At 39.6% G+C, this 15,249-nt stretch overlaps 1 protein-coding gene across 1 annotated transcript in view; it reads left to right on the top strand.

Moving 5' to 3' along the window:
- The window catches only part of cfap58 (cilia and flagella associated protein 58), a 222,539-nt gene extending 210,528 nt beyond the window's left edge, over positions 1 to 12,011 (top strand). Inside the window, exon 18 of the mRNA XM_017698980.2 lies at positions 11,273 to 12,011. Within this exon, the coding sequence (XP_017554469.1) occupies positions 11,273 to 11,393 (121 nt within the window). The 3' untranslated portion in view covers positions 11,394 to 12,011. The remainder of the gene's footprint in view (positions 1 to 11,272) is intronic.
- The last annotated feature ends 3,238 nt before the right edge of the window (positions 12,012 to 15,249 follow it).

Genomic DNA, 15,249 nt, shown 5'->3' with positions numbered 1-15,249 from the left:
CGGTCATCCGGGAGGGACTCAGAGTAGAGCCGCTGCTTCTTCACGTCGAGAGGAGCCAGCTGAGGTGGTTCGGGCATCTGGTTAGGATGCCTCCTGGATGCCTCCCTCGGGAGGTGTCACAGGCAAGTCCACCAGGGAGGAGACCCTGGGGAAGACCCAGGACATGCTGACGTGACTATATCACCCAGCTGGCCTGGGAGCGCCTCGGAATCCCCCTTGGAGAGCTAGTGGAAGTGGCTGGGGAAAGAGAGGTCTGGGCCTCATTGCTTAGGATGCTGCCCCCGCGACCCGAACCCCGGAGAAGCGGAAGATAATGGATGGATGGATGAATGGATATATATATATATATATATATATATATATATATATATATATATATATATACATCGCTGTTTTCAGAAGAAAAAGAAAACCTTTTATCTCCAAAATAGTAACTTTACAGAAGAAAGAAAAAAAACCTACTTTGCTTTTAATGTAAAACAGTGGAACCTGAGTTTTTTCTAAGTCATTTTGGGTCATTTCTTTTAGTTCATTCGTCATGAAATTTACATACAATGTAAAGGGTAACAGGCATTTTGAAATTATGACAAAAACTGGAAAACATCAAAAATGGAAGAATGTGGCTTTCTTCAAACAACAGCGAAATGCATTTGTACCATATTACTGAACTGAAATATTAATATTAAATCCTATAATAAATGTAAATAAATAAATCACCATAACAATAATTTAATCAGGCGTTCCTCTGCCAACTACTACGACGGGACAGAATATGTCAGATGCTCATGTAAAAATAATCTAAAAAGGCTTTACTTTTCAGAGGACATTCCAAAGACATGGATCGAAAAACAGGCATTGGTCAGAACCAGGACAGATCAGATACACAAAGAGAAGAACATAACAAATGACAAAAATTGAGGCAAACAAGTCCAAAGGGAAAAATCTGGTTAATAGTGAGACAATGTACAGGAAAAACGCTCAGAAGCTCTAGAAACAGAAGCAGTACCTTGCAACAAACTAAACTAAAGCCTGGGCTTACATACTACCTAACAGATCACATGAAACAAGTAACAGGTGAGGCCTATCAGTATACAGGTGAAGGTGAACAGTAATGGGTTGGTGGTGATGTTGCCACAGTCACGTGATCTCCCAGGGAGAGAAACACATAGTTTTTCAAAATTTCTTCCCTCAAAATACATCATCAGAAGGAGGATTTCCTAATCTAAGCTAGAAACTCTGTAAACTGTTGTGGCACTGCTGTAGCATGTGAATAGGCATGTTTATGAACGGTGTAGGTTTGTTACAACTGTCCCTTTCAAATGCAATTGCAGCTTCTCGTTCTGAATACCAGTGCAAGTTATTGCCATACACTGCTTAGTACTGTTATCATGAATAACCTTCAGAAATGATATTGGAGTTGATACTCACTGACGCAAGATACACTATAATGATTTCTCGTTGTGATGTGGTGCCATAATAGGAGAACATTATGCCCAAATCATCTCATGATTTGGATATGATTAAAACATGTATCATTGCGGCTTCATACGGTTTCAAATAAAATATGTTCTGAATTTCTTATTCGCAGTCAGAATCTCTGCTCGAAGCTATCAACATGCCACAACACTAAAACCATTTCTCAGGGTAATGCACACTGTTATTATGTATGAATAGGCGCTGTTATTATTGGGGAGGCTACAGTTTTGTGGGGGTTTTTACTTTGTCAGCAGCACTATCAGGGACTCTGTAGGAGATTCCATCTTTAGTATTCATCCTACACTTGTTGACTGCATGTGATTGCAGGACGCTGGCCCTTCAAATAGACTTTCTGCTGTAAATTGATACCCTTAAGACCAAATTAAGGGGGGCAGGATGTGTGACTAATAGCAGTTACCAAAGAAATGGCTTCATTCACTGTGAGCAGGAAAAGAAAGCAACTTTTAAAATAACAAAAAAGGCAAGTAAAAGCAGACAAGAGAAGGGGCTTTAACAGTGAAAGGGGGTTATTTGTCAGAACTGTTTTGAGTGCCTTGGTTGATCTCTATTCTTCATACTGTCCAATCTGCTGTAGAACACAGTTGTGACACTAAATTATGGAGTGATGTTGTTGCCACCAGTAAGGGCTGACTTTTCAGAGGCAGAATGCTCTGGCTCTGCACTCACTTGCCAGAGGATGTCAAAGATGTTATGTACTTTAACAAATGCACTTTCAGTGAACAATGAGCTGTAGACAGTTTTAATGAAACAGGCCAACAATTGACCTATCCAGGCTCCGCCCACAAATGTGTTCGGTCATAGCAATTGTTGCAAGATTGGACAACAAGTATAATAAAACAGAACATTTTTGTCATTTATTGTAAATAAATTATTCGTATTAAGTTCAAATTTTACATTGAATTCACATTTGTAATTTAACAAGCTATCATCCTTTTAAAAATCTGGTTAAGTGTTCATTAATACAATGGTTCTGAGTAGATCCAGGAACTCTCAAAGAACCATTTGAATGCATTTGTTTTTCTTTGCATAGCTAAACGGTAGCTAAACGGGAACAGAGCAAAGTTGATTTATAGTGTTTTTGAATTTTAAATTGATGTAAAACATCACTTTTGTTCATCTAAAATAAAACTTTGCTTTACTCTGTTTCATTCAATAATGACATTTATTAGTTGGCATTTATGATTGAAGATCTGTTGTATATCGCTAAACCTCATATCTCCATTTTTGTTGTTTTTTAGTTTTTGACCTAATTTGGAAGTGCCTGTTGTCCTTTACACTGTTTGTAAGTCTAATGATGAATGGACTAAAAGAAGTGGCCCAAAACCAAGTCTGGTTATATTGACTCACGTTAAAAGTTAAGTATGTTTTTTCCTTCTCCTGTAAAATTACAGGTTTTATTCCAGCAGCAGTGATATACTTCTTTAAAGAACACCAAATTCCACTATTGTTAACAGCCAAAGAACCTTTTTTTTATACTATATAGAACCCTTTTTGCTATATGCTACTGAGCTGGACTATGTTTGTTGTCATTCCAAGCTGCCTTTTTTAATTACATGAAAATTAGCATCAAGCTAATGCTAACTCAGTCTAAAATTTTCTTTTGACTTTTTGGTCTCATATTTAAGAGTGGATGCACATACATTTCCTGACATGTTCAGTTTTATAATATTTGTGTGGCTTTATGTACCAGAACCAGTCTTAATTCATTTTCCATGACCATTTTCAACCTCTGTTTATCCTTTAGAATAAAAAAAAAAATCAAAAAGCAGTCTGGATCGAAACATTCCTTATAACTTCAGTATGAATGGGCGGAGCTGTAGGCTGAACCAGTTTCTTTTCTATCCCCCATTAAACCATATTCTGTTTATGTAGGTGTCATGTGGCCTACAGGGAACTGTTACCAAAAACCTACCAAAGAGCATGAGGTGGAACCAAGACCTGAAAGAGAAAGCAACATTCCTCTGCTTGACACAGTATAGAGGAATTATAATATACAAGGCCATACAAGACACTCAGATCAGACCACTGCAAGATCTATGAGAAAAGCTAATGACCAGTGTTAAAACTCTGTCAGAACCCTGTCAGTTAGTCAGAAAAAAGATGAGGCAGACTGCTGAGTGTGTCAGACATGTATAGAGTATAAGATATGAGAACATGGTGGGTAGGAATTCAATATGAGTTCAATAAGCAGGATTACAACTTCAAGAAGCAGGTTGGGGGTGCAAATTCACATCCTGCTATTGAGTGCTGTCTGGTACTGTTACTGACATATTTAGCGTCATTATCACTATGAACCCATGAAACTATGAAAATAGCTTCTTTGAGCATTGTATATGATTATTTCACTTTTGCATTGCCATAGTATATTAGTGGCATATTTCATGTAAATAACTCAGATTGCTCCCTAAACTATTTGAACAGATTGTGCTGTTGCTTAGAAACCACAAACCTGATCACAGATCAGCAGAAAAATGCAAATGTAATCAACACAGTTTTTCCTGAGACTTACTTATTTTCTGTACAGAGACAGCAGGGGGTGTGGTGGTCGGGGGGAGGGGCGGTGGGGGGGGGGGGGGTCGATTTTGATACGTTTTTAATGGACGGACGTTTCTTTTTGTTCCATTAATGAAACGAGTCGAAGTTGAGAAATGTTCACACTTTCCCCTGTTGGGAGTTTAAAGCCTTGGTTTCCAGCCAGGCACAAATCAATCTGCGCTATTGACTTACAATCGCTCTCTTTCTTTCTCTCTCGCTCTCCCTTTCTCTACGGAGAAAGCACGAAAGCCCTCATTCTTAGTAAAAAACCTACAGAGAATTATAGATTATAGATAGTAAGTATACAGTGGCATGCAAAATTTTGGGAACTCATATTAAAAATGTTTGTTACTGTGAGTTAACTGAGTATAAGATGAACTGATGAGGTAAAACGTTAAAAATGAAACATTCTTTTCAACATTTTAAGCAAGATAAGTGTTTTGTTGTTTTGAGCAATTTCACAGGAAAAAAAACTCCACTCCAAGATATTTGAGCTCTCAGCTATCTTACTAACATGTTAGACCTTAATTAGCTTGTTTCAGCTATTGCTTGTCCATGCTCTTCATTAGGAAAGACTAGATGATTTCAAAGTATTATTAAGTGTTCTAACTCATTAAGCCTTGTCCCAACTACCGGTAGTTATCTGAGCACCTCTAAGCAGCTGTCTAGTACTTTGAAAATTAAAATAATTGATGTCTACAAAGCAGGAGAAGGTTATAAGAAGACAGCAAAGCATTTTCAGCTAGCCATTTCCCCAGTTTGTAATGTAATTAAGAAATGGCCATTTACAGGAATACTGGGGGTCAAGTTAAGGGTCAAGTTGAGATCTGGAAGACTACAAAAACTTTGTGAGGGAACTGTTCATAGGATTGCTAGAAAGGCAAATCACAAACCCCCATTTGGCTGCAAAAGACCTTCAGGAAGATCTAGCAGACTCTGGAGTGGTAGTGCACTGTTCTACTGTGCAGTGACACCTGCACAAATATGACTTTCATGGAGAAGTCATCAGAGGAAAACCTGTCCTCGATCCTCACCACAGAATTTAGCATCAGATGTTTGGAAAGCAATATCTAAACAAGCCTGATGCATCTGAAAACAAGTGCTGTGGACCGATGAAGTTAAATAAAATGGCCATAATGAGAAAAGATATGTTTGGACAAAAAAGGCTGCAAAATCTACTTTTTTGTTATTTTAAAATTGTAAAAGATGGAAATAGAAAGTAATCTTGCTTAAAATGAAATGTTTCGTGTTTCACCTTATGCCTTTTGGAAATCAGGTCATCGTTTACACGCATAACTATTCTCAGTTACAGGATTTTTGATCGGGGTGCCCAAACTTTTGTGTATGAATATCCAAAAGCATGTACATTCTCCTCTGAGGTGGAGTCACTGAAGTGGCTAGGCCTATATTCTGGTCTTTATTACATCTGCCAGCACATGGATGTGTTAAATAAACAGCTTCATGCATAACTTCATTACTCTTTCCATAATGGTATCTGATACGGCAGAGTTCTGCCTGTTAATGTAGAGCCACTGCCTCTACACCCTCATCAACGTGCAGATTAATTTTGCCCTATGAATTAGCCATGTAATTAATGAATGAAGACTAAATGAATGAAATTTGACTAAGATTAATCTGAGGCGAAGTGCAGGTCGTGTCACAGAGAATATATTGGACTGTGGTAGTTAATTCTCCAAGCTGTGTCAGTGGTGACAGTGTTTTTTAAGGCAGAGGTTTCAAAGCCTGGGGACACCTAGCCTGTCCATAAATTTGTCCCTTTCAAGGATCTAAAACACCTGAGACAAGTAATCAACATTCCTTATCCCTTGAGTGGAACACCTGAGTGAAGGAGACCAAAGTCTAGGGTTCCTGAGGCTTGAATTGGAAAGGAACTGGATAGTGAATCTTAGAGTGTGGATGAAAAAAGAAACCATATTCTTAATTGCCACGGTGCTCACCAGTTATGTCTTGTTTCACAGCTACTGTTTTGTTGTTGCTTCTGATGGTGTTCTATGTTGCTTCTGAGTTGTTGTTCTACTTTGTGGTGTTGCAGTTCTTTCTGGATTATGTTGGAGACAGGGTGGGTATGGTGTGGTTAGAGGTAGTGTTACTGGTGACCATGGTGTAGTTGGAACTGGTGTTGCTGGTGATAGTGGTGTAGTTGGAGTTGGTTACTGTTGCTGTTGTTTTTTTGGGATTTTTTTGCGAGTTAGTGCTACTGGTGGTGATGTTGCTGGAATTGCTGTAACTTGTACAATGGTGTTTTTCGGAATTAGTGTTACAGGTTGGGGTGGTGCTTTTGGAGTTGGTGTTACTGATGGTGTTTTTTGGTGCTGATGTTACTGCTGGTGATGGCATTTTTGGAGTTATTGTTATTGGTGGTGATGATAGTTTTTGAGTTAGTGTTACTGGTGGTTATGGTGCTTTTGAGTTGGTGTTACTGGTGGTGATGGGGTTTTTTGGAGCTCTTGTTACTGGCGGTGATGGTATTTTTGGAGTTAGTGTTATTGGTGGTGATGACAGATTTTGATTCAGATTCAGATTCAGATACAGATTCCTTTATTGATCCCAGGGGGAAATTGCCGTTGTTACAGTTGCAGCCACTTATGTAAAAATAAACACTTTACTAATAATTTAAGACAATATAGAGAAATTTACAGTATGTACACAAGATTTAAGTACTTATGATTATAGTAAGGTGGCAGTGATTGTGATAGTAATATGAAACATCAGGTATAAAGCAGTTACACTTATTTAAATTATTTAAATTGAGTTAGTGTCCTTCTGAGTTATTGCACACACAATTGTTATTATTGCACATATGAACAGTTTCGTATTGAGTTTTGTGAATCACACACTGAGGGAGGAGTTATAGAGTTTGATGGCCACAGGTAAGAATGACTTCCTGTGGTGCTCTGTGGAGCATTTTGGTAGAGTGTGTCTTGAGCTGAATGAGCTCTTGTGTCTCATCACTGTGTCGTAGAGTGGGTGGGAGCCATTGTTCATAATGGCCTGCAGTTTAGACAGCGTCCTCCTCTCCGACACGGCTGTCAGCGAGTCCAGCTCCACACCCACAACATCACCGGCCTTGCGGATCAGTTTGCTGAGTCTGTTGGCATCTGCCACCCTCAGCCTGCTTCCCCAGCATGCAACAGCATAGAGGATAGCACTCGCCACCACAGACTCATAGAAGATCCTGAGCATAGTCCGGCAGATGTTGAAGGACCTCAGGCGCCTCAGAAAATAGAGACGACTTTGGCCCTTCCTGTAGAGGGCGTCAATGTTCTTAGCCCAGTCCAGTTTATTGTCAATATATACACCCAGATATTTGTAATCATCCATAGTGTCCACACTGACCCCACTGATGGACACAGTGGTCACATGCCTTGTCCCTCCTCAGGTCCACCACCAGTTCCTTTGTCTTTGTCACATTGAGCTGCAGGTGGTTCTGCTCGCACCATGTGACCAAGTCCTTGAGTTAGTGTTACTCGTGGTGATGGTGTTTTTGGAGCTCTTGTTACTGGCGGTGATGGTATTTTTAGAGTTAGTGTTATTGGTGGTCATGACAGATTTTGAGTTGGTGTTACTGGTGGTGATGGTGTATTTGGAGCTCTTGTTACTGGTGGTGATGACAGTTTTGGAGTTAGTGTTACAGGTGATGATGGTGTTTATGGAGTTGGTGTTACTGGTGGTGATGTTTTTTGGAGTTATTGTTACTGGTGGTGATGGTATTTTTGGAGTTGACATTACTAGTGGTGATGGTGTTTTTGGAGCTCTTGATACTGGTGGTGATGACAGTTTTGGAGTTAGTGTTACTGGTGGTGATGGCATCGTTGGAGTTAGTGTTACTGGTGGTGATGGCGGTTTTGGAGTTAGTGTTACAGAGATGATGGTGTTGTTGGAGTTGGTGTTACTGGTGGAGATGACAGATTTGGAGTTAGTGTTACTGGTAGTGGTGGTGTTTTTGAGTTGGTGTTACTGGTGGTGATGGCATTGTTGGAGTTGGTGTTACTGGTGGTGATGGTATTTTTGGAGTCAGTGTTACAGGTGGTGATGGTGTTTTTGGAGTTGGTGTTACTGGTGGTGATGGTGTTGATGGAGTTGTTATTGGTGGTGATCGTGTTTTTGGAGTTAGTGTTACAGGTGGTGCTTTTGGAGTTGGTGCTACTGGTGGTGATGATGTTAGGATTTATAGTACTCATGTAATAGTACATGTAATTTTCTTAGGTGATTTAACTGGTGGTAATGGTGTTGGTTTTACTGGTGGAGATGTTTCCATTGGTGTCGGAGTTACTAGTGGTTATAGTGATTTCAGAGTTGGCATTGTTGGAATTGATGTTACTTTGAGTTGATTTTCCTGGTGGTGATGGTGTTATTGGAGGTGGTGTTACAAGTGGAAGTTGTGTCCATGGTTTTGTTTCTGATGTTGCAGATTTTGTTGCTAGTTCTACTGGTATTGCTGGAGTTGGTGTTACAGGTGGTGATGGTGAAGTGGCAATAGTTTTGTTCAAGCTGGTGCTACTGCTCTTTTTTGGTGTTTAATTATTTCACAGAAGAAGCAATAGTTTTGCTTTTACCTGAGCTACTCTGCTAGTGGTGGTGGTGTTCCTGCTGTTTCTCATATTGTTGCTGGAGCTGGAGTTCCTGTATTACTGGTAATGCTGTCAAGTGCTGTCATTGCTGGCACTTTTTCTGGTGGATGTGGATTCGTCCTGCCTCTGGTGCCAGTTTTTGCTGTTTTGCTGCAGCTGTTATTTTTGTTGTTTCTCACGTTGTTTTTGATGTTGTTGTTGTCATTGCTGCTCCAGGTCTCATTGCAATTATTACGGCTGTCTCTGCCACTTAGAAACCTGGCAAAAGTGGTCGGAGATGGCACCATCCTAGCCTCTCCTCTCCAGCTCATCGTTCTCCTGGAAGCAGAAAAACCAAACTACCCCCACCCCCCATATACACACACACACCACCACCACTTCTTGCCAAATTATTCCAAACGTCCTATCATGCTGGAGAACACTGGAAATGTAATTATAAGGTTTGATTCTGCGATTGTCAGAAATCATTAGCTGCAGATGATGCTGATTCCACAAGTCAAGCGAACGGCGTTCCGATCAAAGCGCATTTCACAGATGTCTGTGGTTCCGTCCAAAGAGAAAGCATATTTGAAGCCCTTTCCGCATAATATTAATTTAGCTGGGATTTTTGTTTGGGGATAGAGAAAAACAAAGGTGCATGAAGCATGTGTGTGTGTGTGCTTTTCAAGCTTGTTGCCAAATGTCTTCATTGCTTCCCATGTGAAATCGCATTACACAGCCAGTGAATTTTAATTGACGGCATTTGATATTGGACAAACACGGTGAGCGAGAGAGGAATTAAGATGGAGAGGGAAAGAAAGAAGTTTGTAGCATCAAGGAGGGGAAGCATTGTGGTGTGCACAATGGTGTGTGGAGGTGGGTGTGTTTGTGTGTGGCCAAGAGGTCCTGCACTAGTGGTGTACTGAATGAAAGATGAGGGCTTTGCGATCGCAAGAGAACAGTTGAAAGGGATCAGGGTGGCAACAGATGTTCTCTGCTGGGAGATGTGTGTTTGTGTGTGTGCACATGTATATGTCTGTGAAGCAGCGAGGCAGAAGGAGAGAGAGAGAGAGTATACACGTGTGTGTGTGTGTGTGTGTGTGTCAGCCTCAGCGATCGTGTTTACTGATATTTGTTTGGATCATGGCCGCATTAACACATGACTGACACCAAGGGACTCTAAACCAAGATAAACACACAAACAACTAAGCAAACAAAGTAAAACGAGAATGATGGGAGTGCAATACAGCCAAGCGTTTTCTGTTCAATGGCTATTTCTGGTTCTATGCAGCATGCCTACTGCTGATGTTGTATTAGTTGTCTGTTAGAATAAGCGTGCATGCCTCCTACAAGATTTCAGTAATAATGCATATATCAATACTGAGCAAACATCAGAGACCACCTTCATTTATTTAATTTCTACTAAAAACAACCATTAAAGAGCAGAAAACACATTTAACAGAAAGCCTCAGCAACTGAATATAATATCAAATTATTCTTATTTATTGTGCCCACATGTTGTCTTTACTGGAGCTTCCATTCTTTTCCAAAGCCTTGCTTTCAGTTTTTCATAGAAACCTGCATGGATTTTTCTACACCTCCAAAGTTCTCTTAGAACATCTCTTTTACTTCTCAATCCAAGTAATCCCAATTACAAATTTAGGCTCATCCGTCCATAAAACCGTACTCTACATCTCAGGTATCTTTTGATGCTTTGGTGCAAAGTTTGTCTATTTCTTTTCTCAATAACAGCTTCTTAACAGCTACACATCCTTTCAGACTCATAGTGTTGAGTTGTCTTCTCACAGTGGAAGGATGGCCAGAGACACCTGTGGATTTTTTCAGATCTGAAGTAACAGTGGAGCTTTTTTTCTCTTCTCAAAGCTGAAAGCGTTAAGTACTGTTGATCTAATGCTGACAGTTCTGGTGGTCTACCAGGTCTTGCACAGCTGTTAGGAGTCTAATTTTCTTTATAACTTTTAAGCATTTTTATGCAGAAAGTCCTTATGCAAGTGTATCATATCATCTCTAATCTCAAAAATATCCACCTTAAAACTTGTTCTTATGGTTGTTTTGCACAGTAAATATAAAATGATGCACAGGAGAGTGCAACAGTAATGTGTATTATAAAATAGCAAAATCATGGTTTAATTTTATATTAGTTATTTCTCAGTTGTAATTAATTGAAACAAGCTCAGAAATGTGTAATTGTGTCAAAAAAGCAGATTGTGAATGTTTAATCTGCACCATGTTTTATGGCATTTATTTTACAGGGAGGCTCTGATATTCATTTCATGAAAGGTTATAATTGTTTAGCGAAAAATTGGCCTGCAAGAAGCTGCCTAACCCCCAACTCCCTCAGCCAATGAGTCTTACTTTTGGACTTTTAACAAAGCATAGTGTGTGATCCCGGATACTGTACAGCTGTCACTTCCCACAGCACAGTTACTTACTGCTTTAAGCATGCCTGAAAGTGCTGACATGTGATACTCATACGTCTATAGCCGAGATTTATTTTCATCTGTGATGTCCTGCCATGTGTACCTACTGTAGGAAACCTCAGTAGAGCTCAGTAGAGACCCTCCCCTAGAAGGAGAGATCTGTAGGGTGGTGTGTGTTTATATTTTTCTACCCTGCACCTTTTAATTCTATCCCCCATTGTTTTTTAGGGAGAAAGAGAGGAGTCTGACCCAGGCAGAACAGCCCATCATCCTGCCTCAGCGTGCTGACGGACCTCGTTTCACTGGAGGAGGATTCAGCTTAAAGCACCCCAGCAAGATTTCTGCTTAGAACGCCACCAACCACTCTCTCATTCTCGCTCGCTCTCTCTCCTTCACTCTTTTAGTCTTTAAACATGCTTGCTGGCCGTGAAAGTAAACCACTCACATTATAACATGTTGTTGTGAAATGAAAAAGAAAAGCCATTATGCTCATTCATCATTCATAAGTAAAGCAGACTTGTTTACATTCGTGTTAATGGCTCGGGTTTGTTTCTTTGGTTTCATTAGTGGGCTTGTTTTTAGTCAGAGGTGAAAGAGCTCTCTCTTTCACTCGTTCTTACTCTCTTTCTGTTATTCTCCTTCTATCTGTCTTTCTCTACAAGCTTCTTGTATGGATGTGCACCTGCCTACATTTCAGTTCCATTCAATTAAACTTAAATTTAAAGAAGCTTTATTGGTGTGACTGTACCAAGTTATGCTGTTGCCAAAGCATTAACATATGCCCACCAGTCAGTCAGTGGGCACATGTAGAACACATATCGTTATATCAAAACCTCAAAGATATCTTTTTTGTTTTTCTTTGGCGCTAGCCAAAGGCAGCTAGCCTTTCCATCATGTGAACATGTCTTGATGAATGGACCAACACAAATGGACCTAAATGACTCTGAATAAAATCTTATTACATTACCATCAATGGTGTCACTGTTAACACGACTAGAGGGGTGTAAAGCCTCTGGTCATTGGGAAGCAGTGGAACTGTGTTCTCTGGAGTGATGGACTTCCATCCAACACCTTTTGGATCACCTGGCATGACTTTATGATCCAGAACTAATCATCCAACATCAGTACCTGAACTAATGCTCTAGTAGCTGAAATCAATCAAATCAAATGCAATCACATCCTCACAGTAACGTTCCAGCATCCCGTGTAAAGACATTTCAGAAAAGTAGAGGCTGCAGTAACAGTACTTCTTCAGAAGAAAGGGTCTGCAAACTTGTAGAAGTCAAAGACCTTCATTTGTTCCAGCTAAATGTCCAGTGAAAATGGATGACATTCACTTTTCATGAGATATTTCTGGGGTGATTATGTATCAGCTAATCCTCTTAAAAATGACAAAGAAAGTCAAAGGAAAATAAGTAAGAAACAGGAATTTCCAAATATGGAGGTCCAAAAACTAATAAAAAGATGCAGAGGAAATGTACTTTTAACACCTGTGAAAGCCCTGGTAGAGCAGGGGTTCCCAATCCCAGTCCTGACAAGCCTACACTTTGCACATTTGGGTGTTGTCTCAAAAAGCTCCTCATGGTCTGGGTCAGGAAGTGTAAGGTAGGGAAAACACCAAAAAGTGCAGAGCATAGGGTCACCAGGACTGAGATTGGGAACCAATGTGGTAAACAGTACTTAAAGCTTTCATCTTTCAGAGAGAGGGGAAAACGATTAGAGGCAAAATATGCAAATCAAACCAAGAAGCTACTGCTGTTCTCGGCGCAATCGACTGACCACCCCAGAGTCCAGACCTCAACATCACTGAATGTGTTTGGAATAACTGGTAGTGTAAGAAGCAGAAAAAACTACCAACTTCTAACACTGAACTTTGGAGGTGTGAAAATGTCCTTGGAGATTTCTTTGGAAAACTAAAAGCAAGTTCTAAAAAATACTAAAATACTAAAAATGTGATATTTTATATAGTTTTTTAGGCTCCTTCTGTTAAAATGTTGTTCTCTGCTTTTTGTTTTGACTTTAAAAATAAATAATGTATGTAATGGTTATTTTGACTATAAATTATACATATATATATATATATATATATATATATATATATATATATATATATATATATATATGAGTGAGGTTATCTAATAAGGGTTTAGCTGAGTGTGCTAATTGTGGCAGTTCACTGCTGATGCCTCCCTCTCTATCTCTCTCGCTCTCACGCTCGCTCGTTCACTCACTCACTCGCTCTCTCAGCTGCAAACTGCTTTCCCATCATCAGGAATAAATTGCATTTCTTCAAATATTCTCCCATCATGATAAATGTTGTTCCTTCTCCCTAAGGCACACTGTACATATCAACTGCGATGAGAGTGTCTGCAAGAGAGAAAGAGAGAGAGGAGGTGTCTCCATATATCATCTGATGATAAGATAGGGAAATGAGTCATCCTTCGTAAGAACCCCCGCACCTTTTTTTTTTTTTTTACAACCATTTTTTCTGACAAAGCATCTCAATCTGTTTACTGCTTATGAGGAATGAAGCGTTTTTGGCTTTTGTTCTTCCTTCTCTTTATTTCGTGCCTCAACTTTAATTTGCTATGGAAGAGGGTCATTATGGGAAGATTTAAAAAGATTATAAATCAAACCTACAGTGTCATTGTGAATAAGTGAGCCAAAATCAATATTTCAGCCTCACTCTGTCTTTGTAAAAGTGATTCGCATCTTTTCATCAACTCACATCCTTTAAATATTCTTTAAATATTATATGTGTGTGTGTTCCTGACGATTATTAGTGTCTGCGTGGGGTTTCCTCCAGGTTCTCTGGTTTCCTCCCACAGTCTAAAGACATGAAGTCAGGCTGTTTGGACATGTTAAATTGCCCCTAGGTGTGTATGTGTGAGTGAATGTGCAATCTGCCCTGTGATGGACTGGCGACCTGTCCAGAGTGTTTCCTGCCTTTCACCCAATGACAGTTGAGATAGGCTCCTGAAACCCCTTGCAACCCAGAAGGAAAAGCAGCTTAGAAGATGTGTGTGTGTGTGTGTGTGTATGTGTGTGTATATATATATATATATATATATATATATATGCATGCAGCAATGTCTAATATGTTATACATTATTATTATTATTATTTATTATGTGCACCATCCTTGGAAGGATTAACCTGGTAGATTTTGTCATTTCATCATTATATCATCACCAGTGGTACATTATATAAACACACTGCAAATACAGAAAACACATACAACCTCAGAACAAAGCCTGTCACGGCACAAAGGAAACTTTTCCAGAGGGCAGTCAAGGAAGATGGAGCCAATCTGACTTTTAAATTGTATGCACTTTTATTTGGTCAGAAAACTACCATCACTTTATTGTAATGAGTATTAACTGTACAGTGTCACTGTGGAAGCTGATATGATAACTACTGTGGTGTAGTCACATGTGAGACATATGTGTCAGCCAAGTTAACCATAACCTTACTGAAATAGACTGCTCTTTACCATAAAGCTCCATATTTCTCTCAGTGTGTTTGCATTGGGTAATTTTTAGTGCAGGTATTATTTATCTTTAACTTGATTCCGATCTTTTCCATAATAATCGTCTTCTAATGATATATGGTATATACACTCAATAGGCTAACTAGAATCTTGAGCATGCCCTTCGTCTCTCTTATTCCTGTTACTTAATGTTTAAGCACCATTTACAGTCTGGACACGGCTTGCAGTAAATCAGCTAGATTGAGGCCTGGTCTCTGTATTAAAGCAGCTACCAGCAGTCCTAAATCAAGCCCTGCCTTTGTTCCAGAGTGGCCTGTGCTCTGGACTTTAAGAGAGTGCAAAGAAGTCTTTGAGACCGCTTCATCATGAGACTCCATGACCTGCTATGGCAAGAGGATAGCTACAAAAACTAGCCGAGCCAGTGTTTTCTAGAAATGTATAAATAGATCAATAGATGGATAGATAGAGTGACAGTGCATTGACCCCTGAGGGAAACTGTACTATCACAGCACAGAAATGGAGGATGCATTGTAAAGAGTATACACCTCATGCTCTATGGCACTTTAATATATCTGCAGAAGGCAAATACTATTTAGTTTAAATTGTTAAAAGGCTCACATTCTCCCTAAACCCATTGCCTTGTTATTTCCCGAAACCCGTTAAGGGCCAAGTCCATTGTTTTGAAGTACACTGCTGTGGGCATTGTGCACTCTAT

Source organism: Pygocentrus nattereri, chromosome 12 (assembly GCF_015220715.1).
Source record: "Pygocentrus nattereri isolate fPygNat1 chromosome 12, fPygNat1.pri, whole genome shotgun sequence".
Lineage (NCBI taxonomy): Eukaryota > Metazoa > Chordata > Actinopteri > Characiformes > Serrasalmidae > Pygocentrus > Pygocentrus nattereri.
The sequence above is the reverse complement of the archived record's forward strand: the minus strand, read 5'-3'. Positions and strand labels throughout refer to the sequence as shown.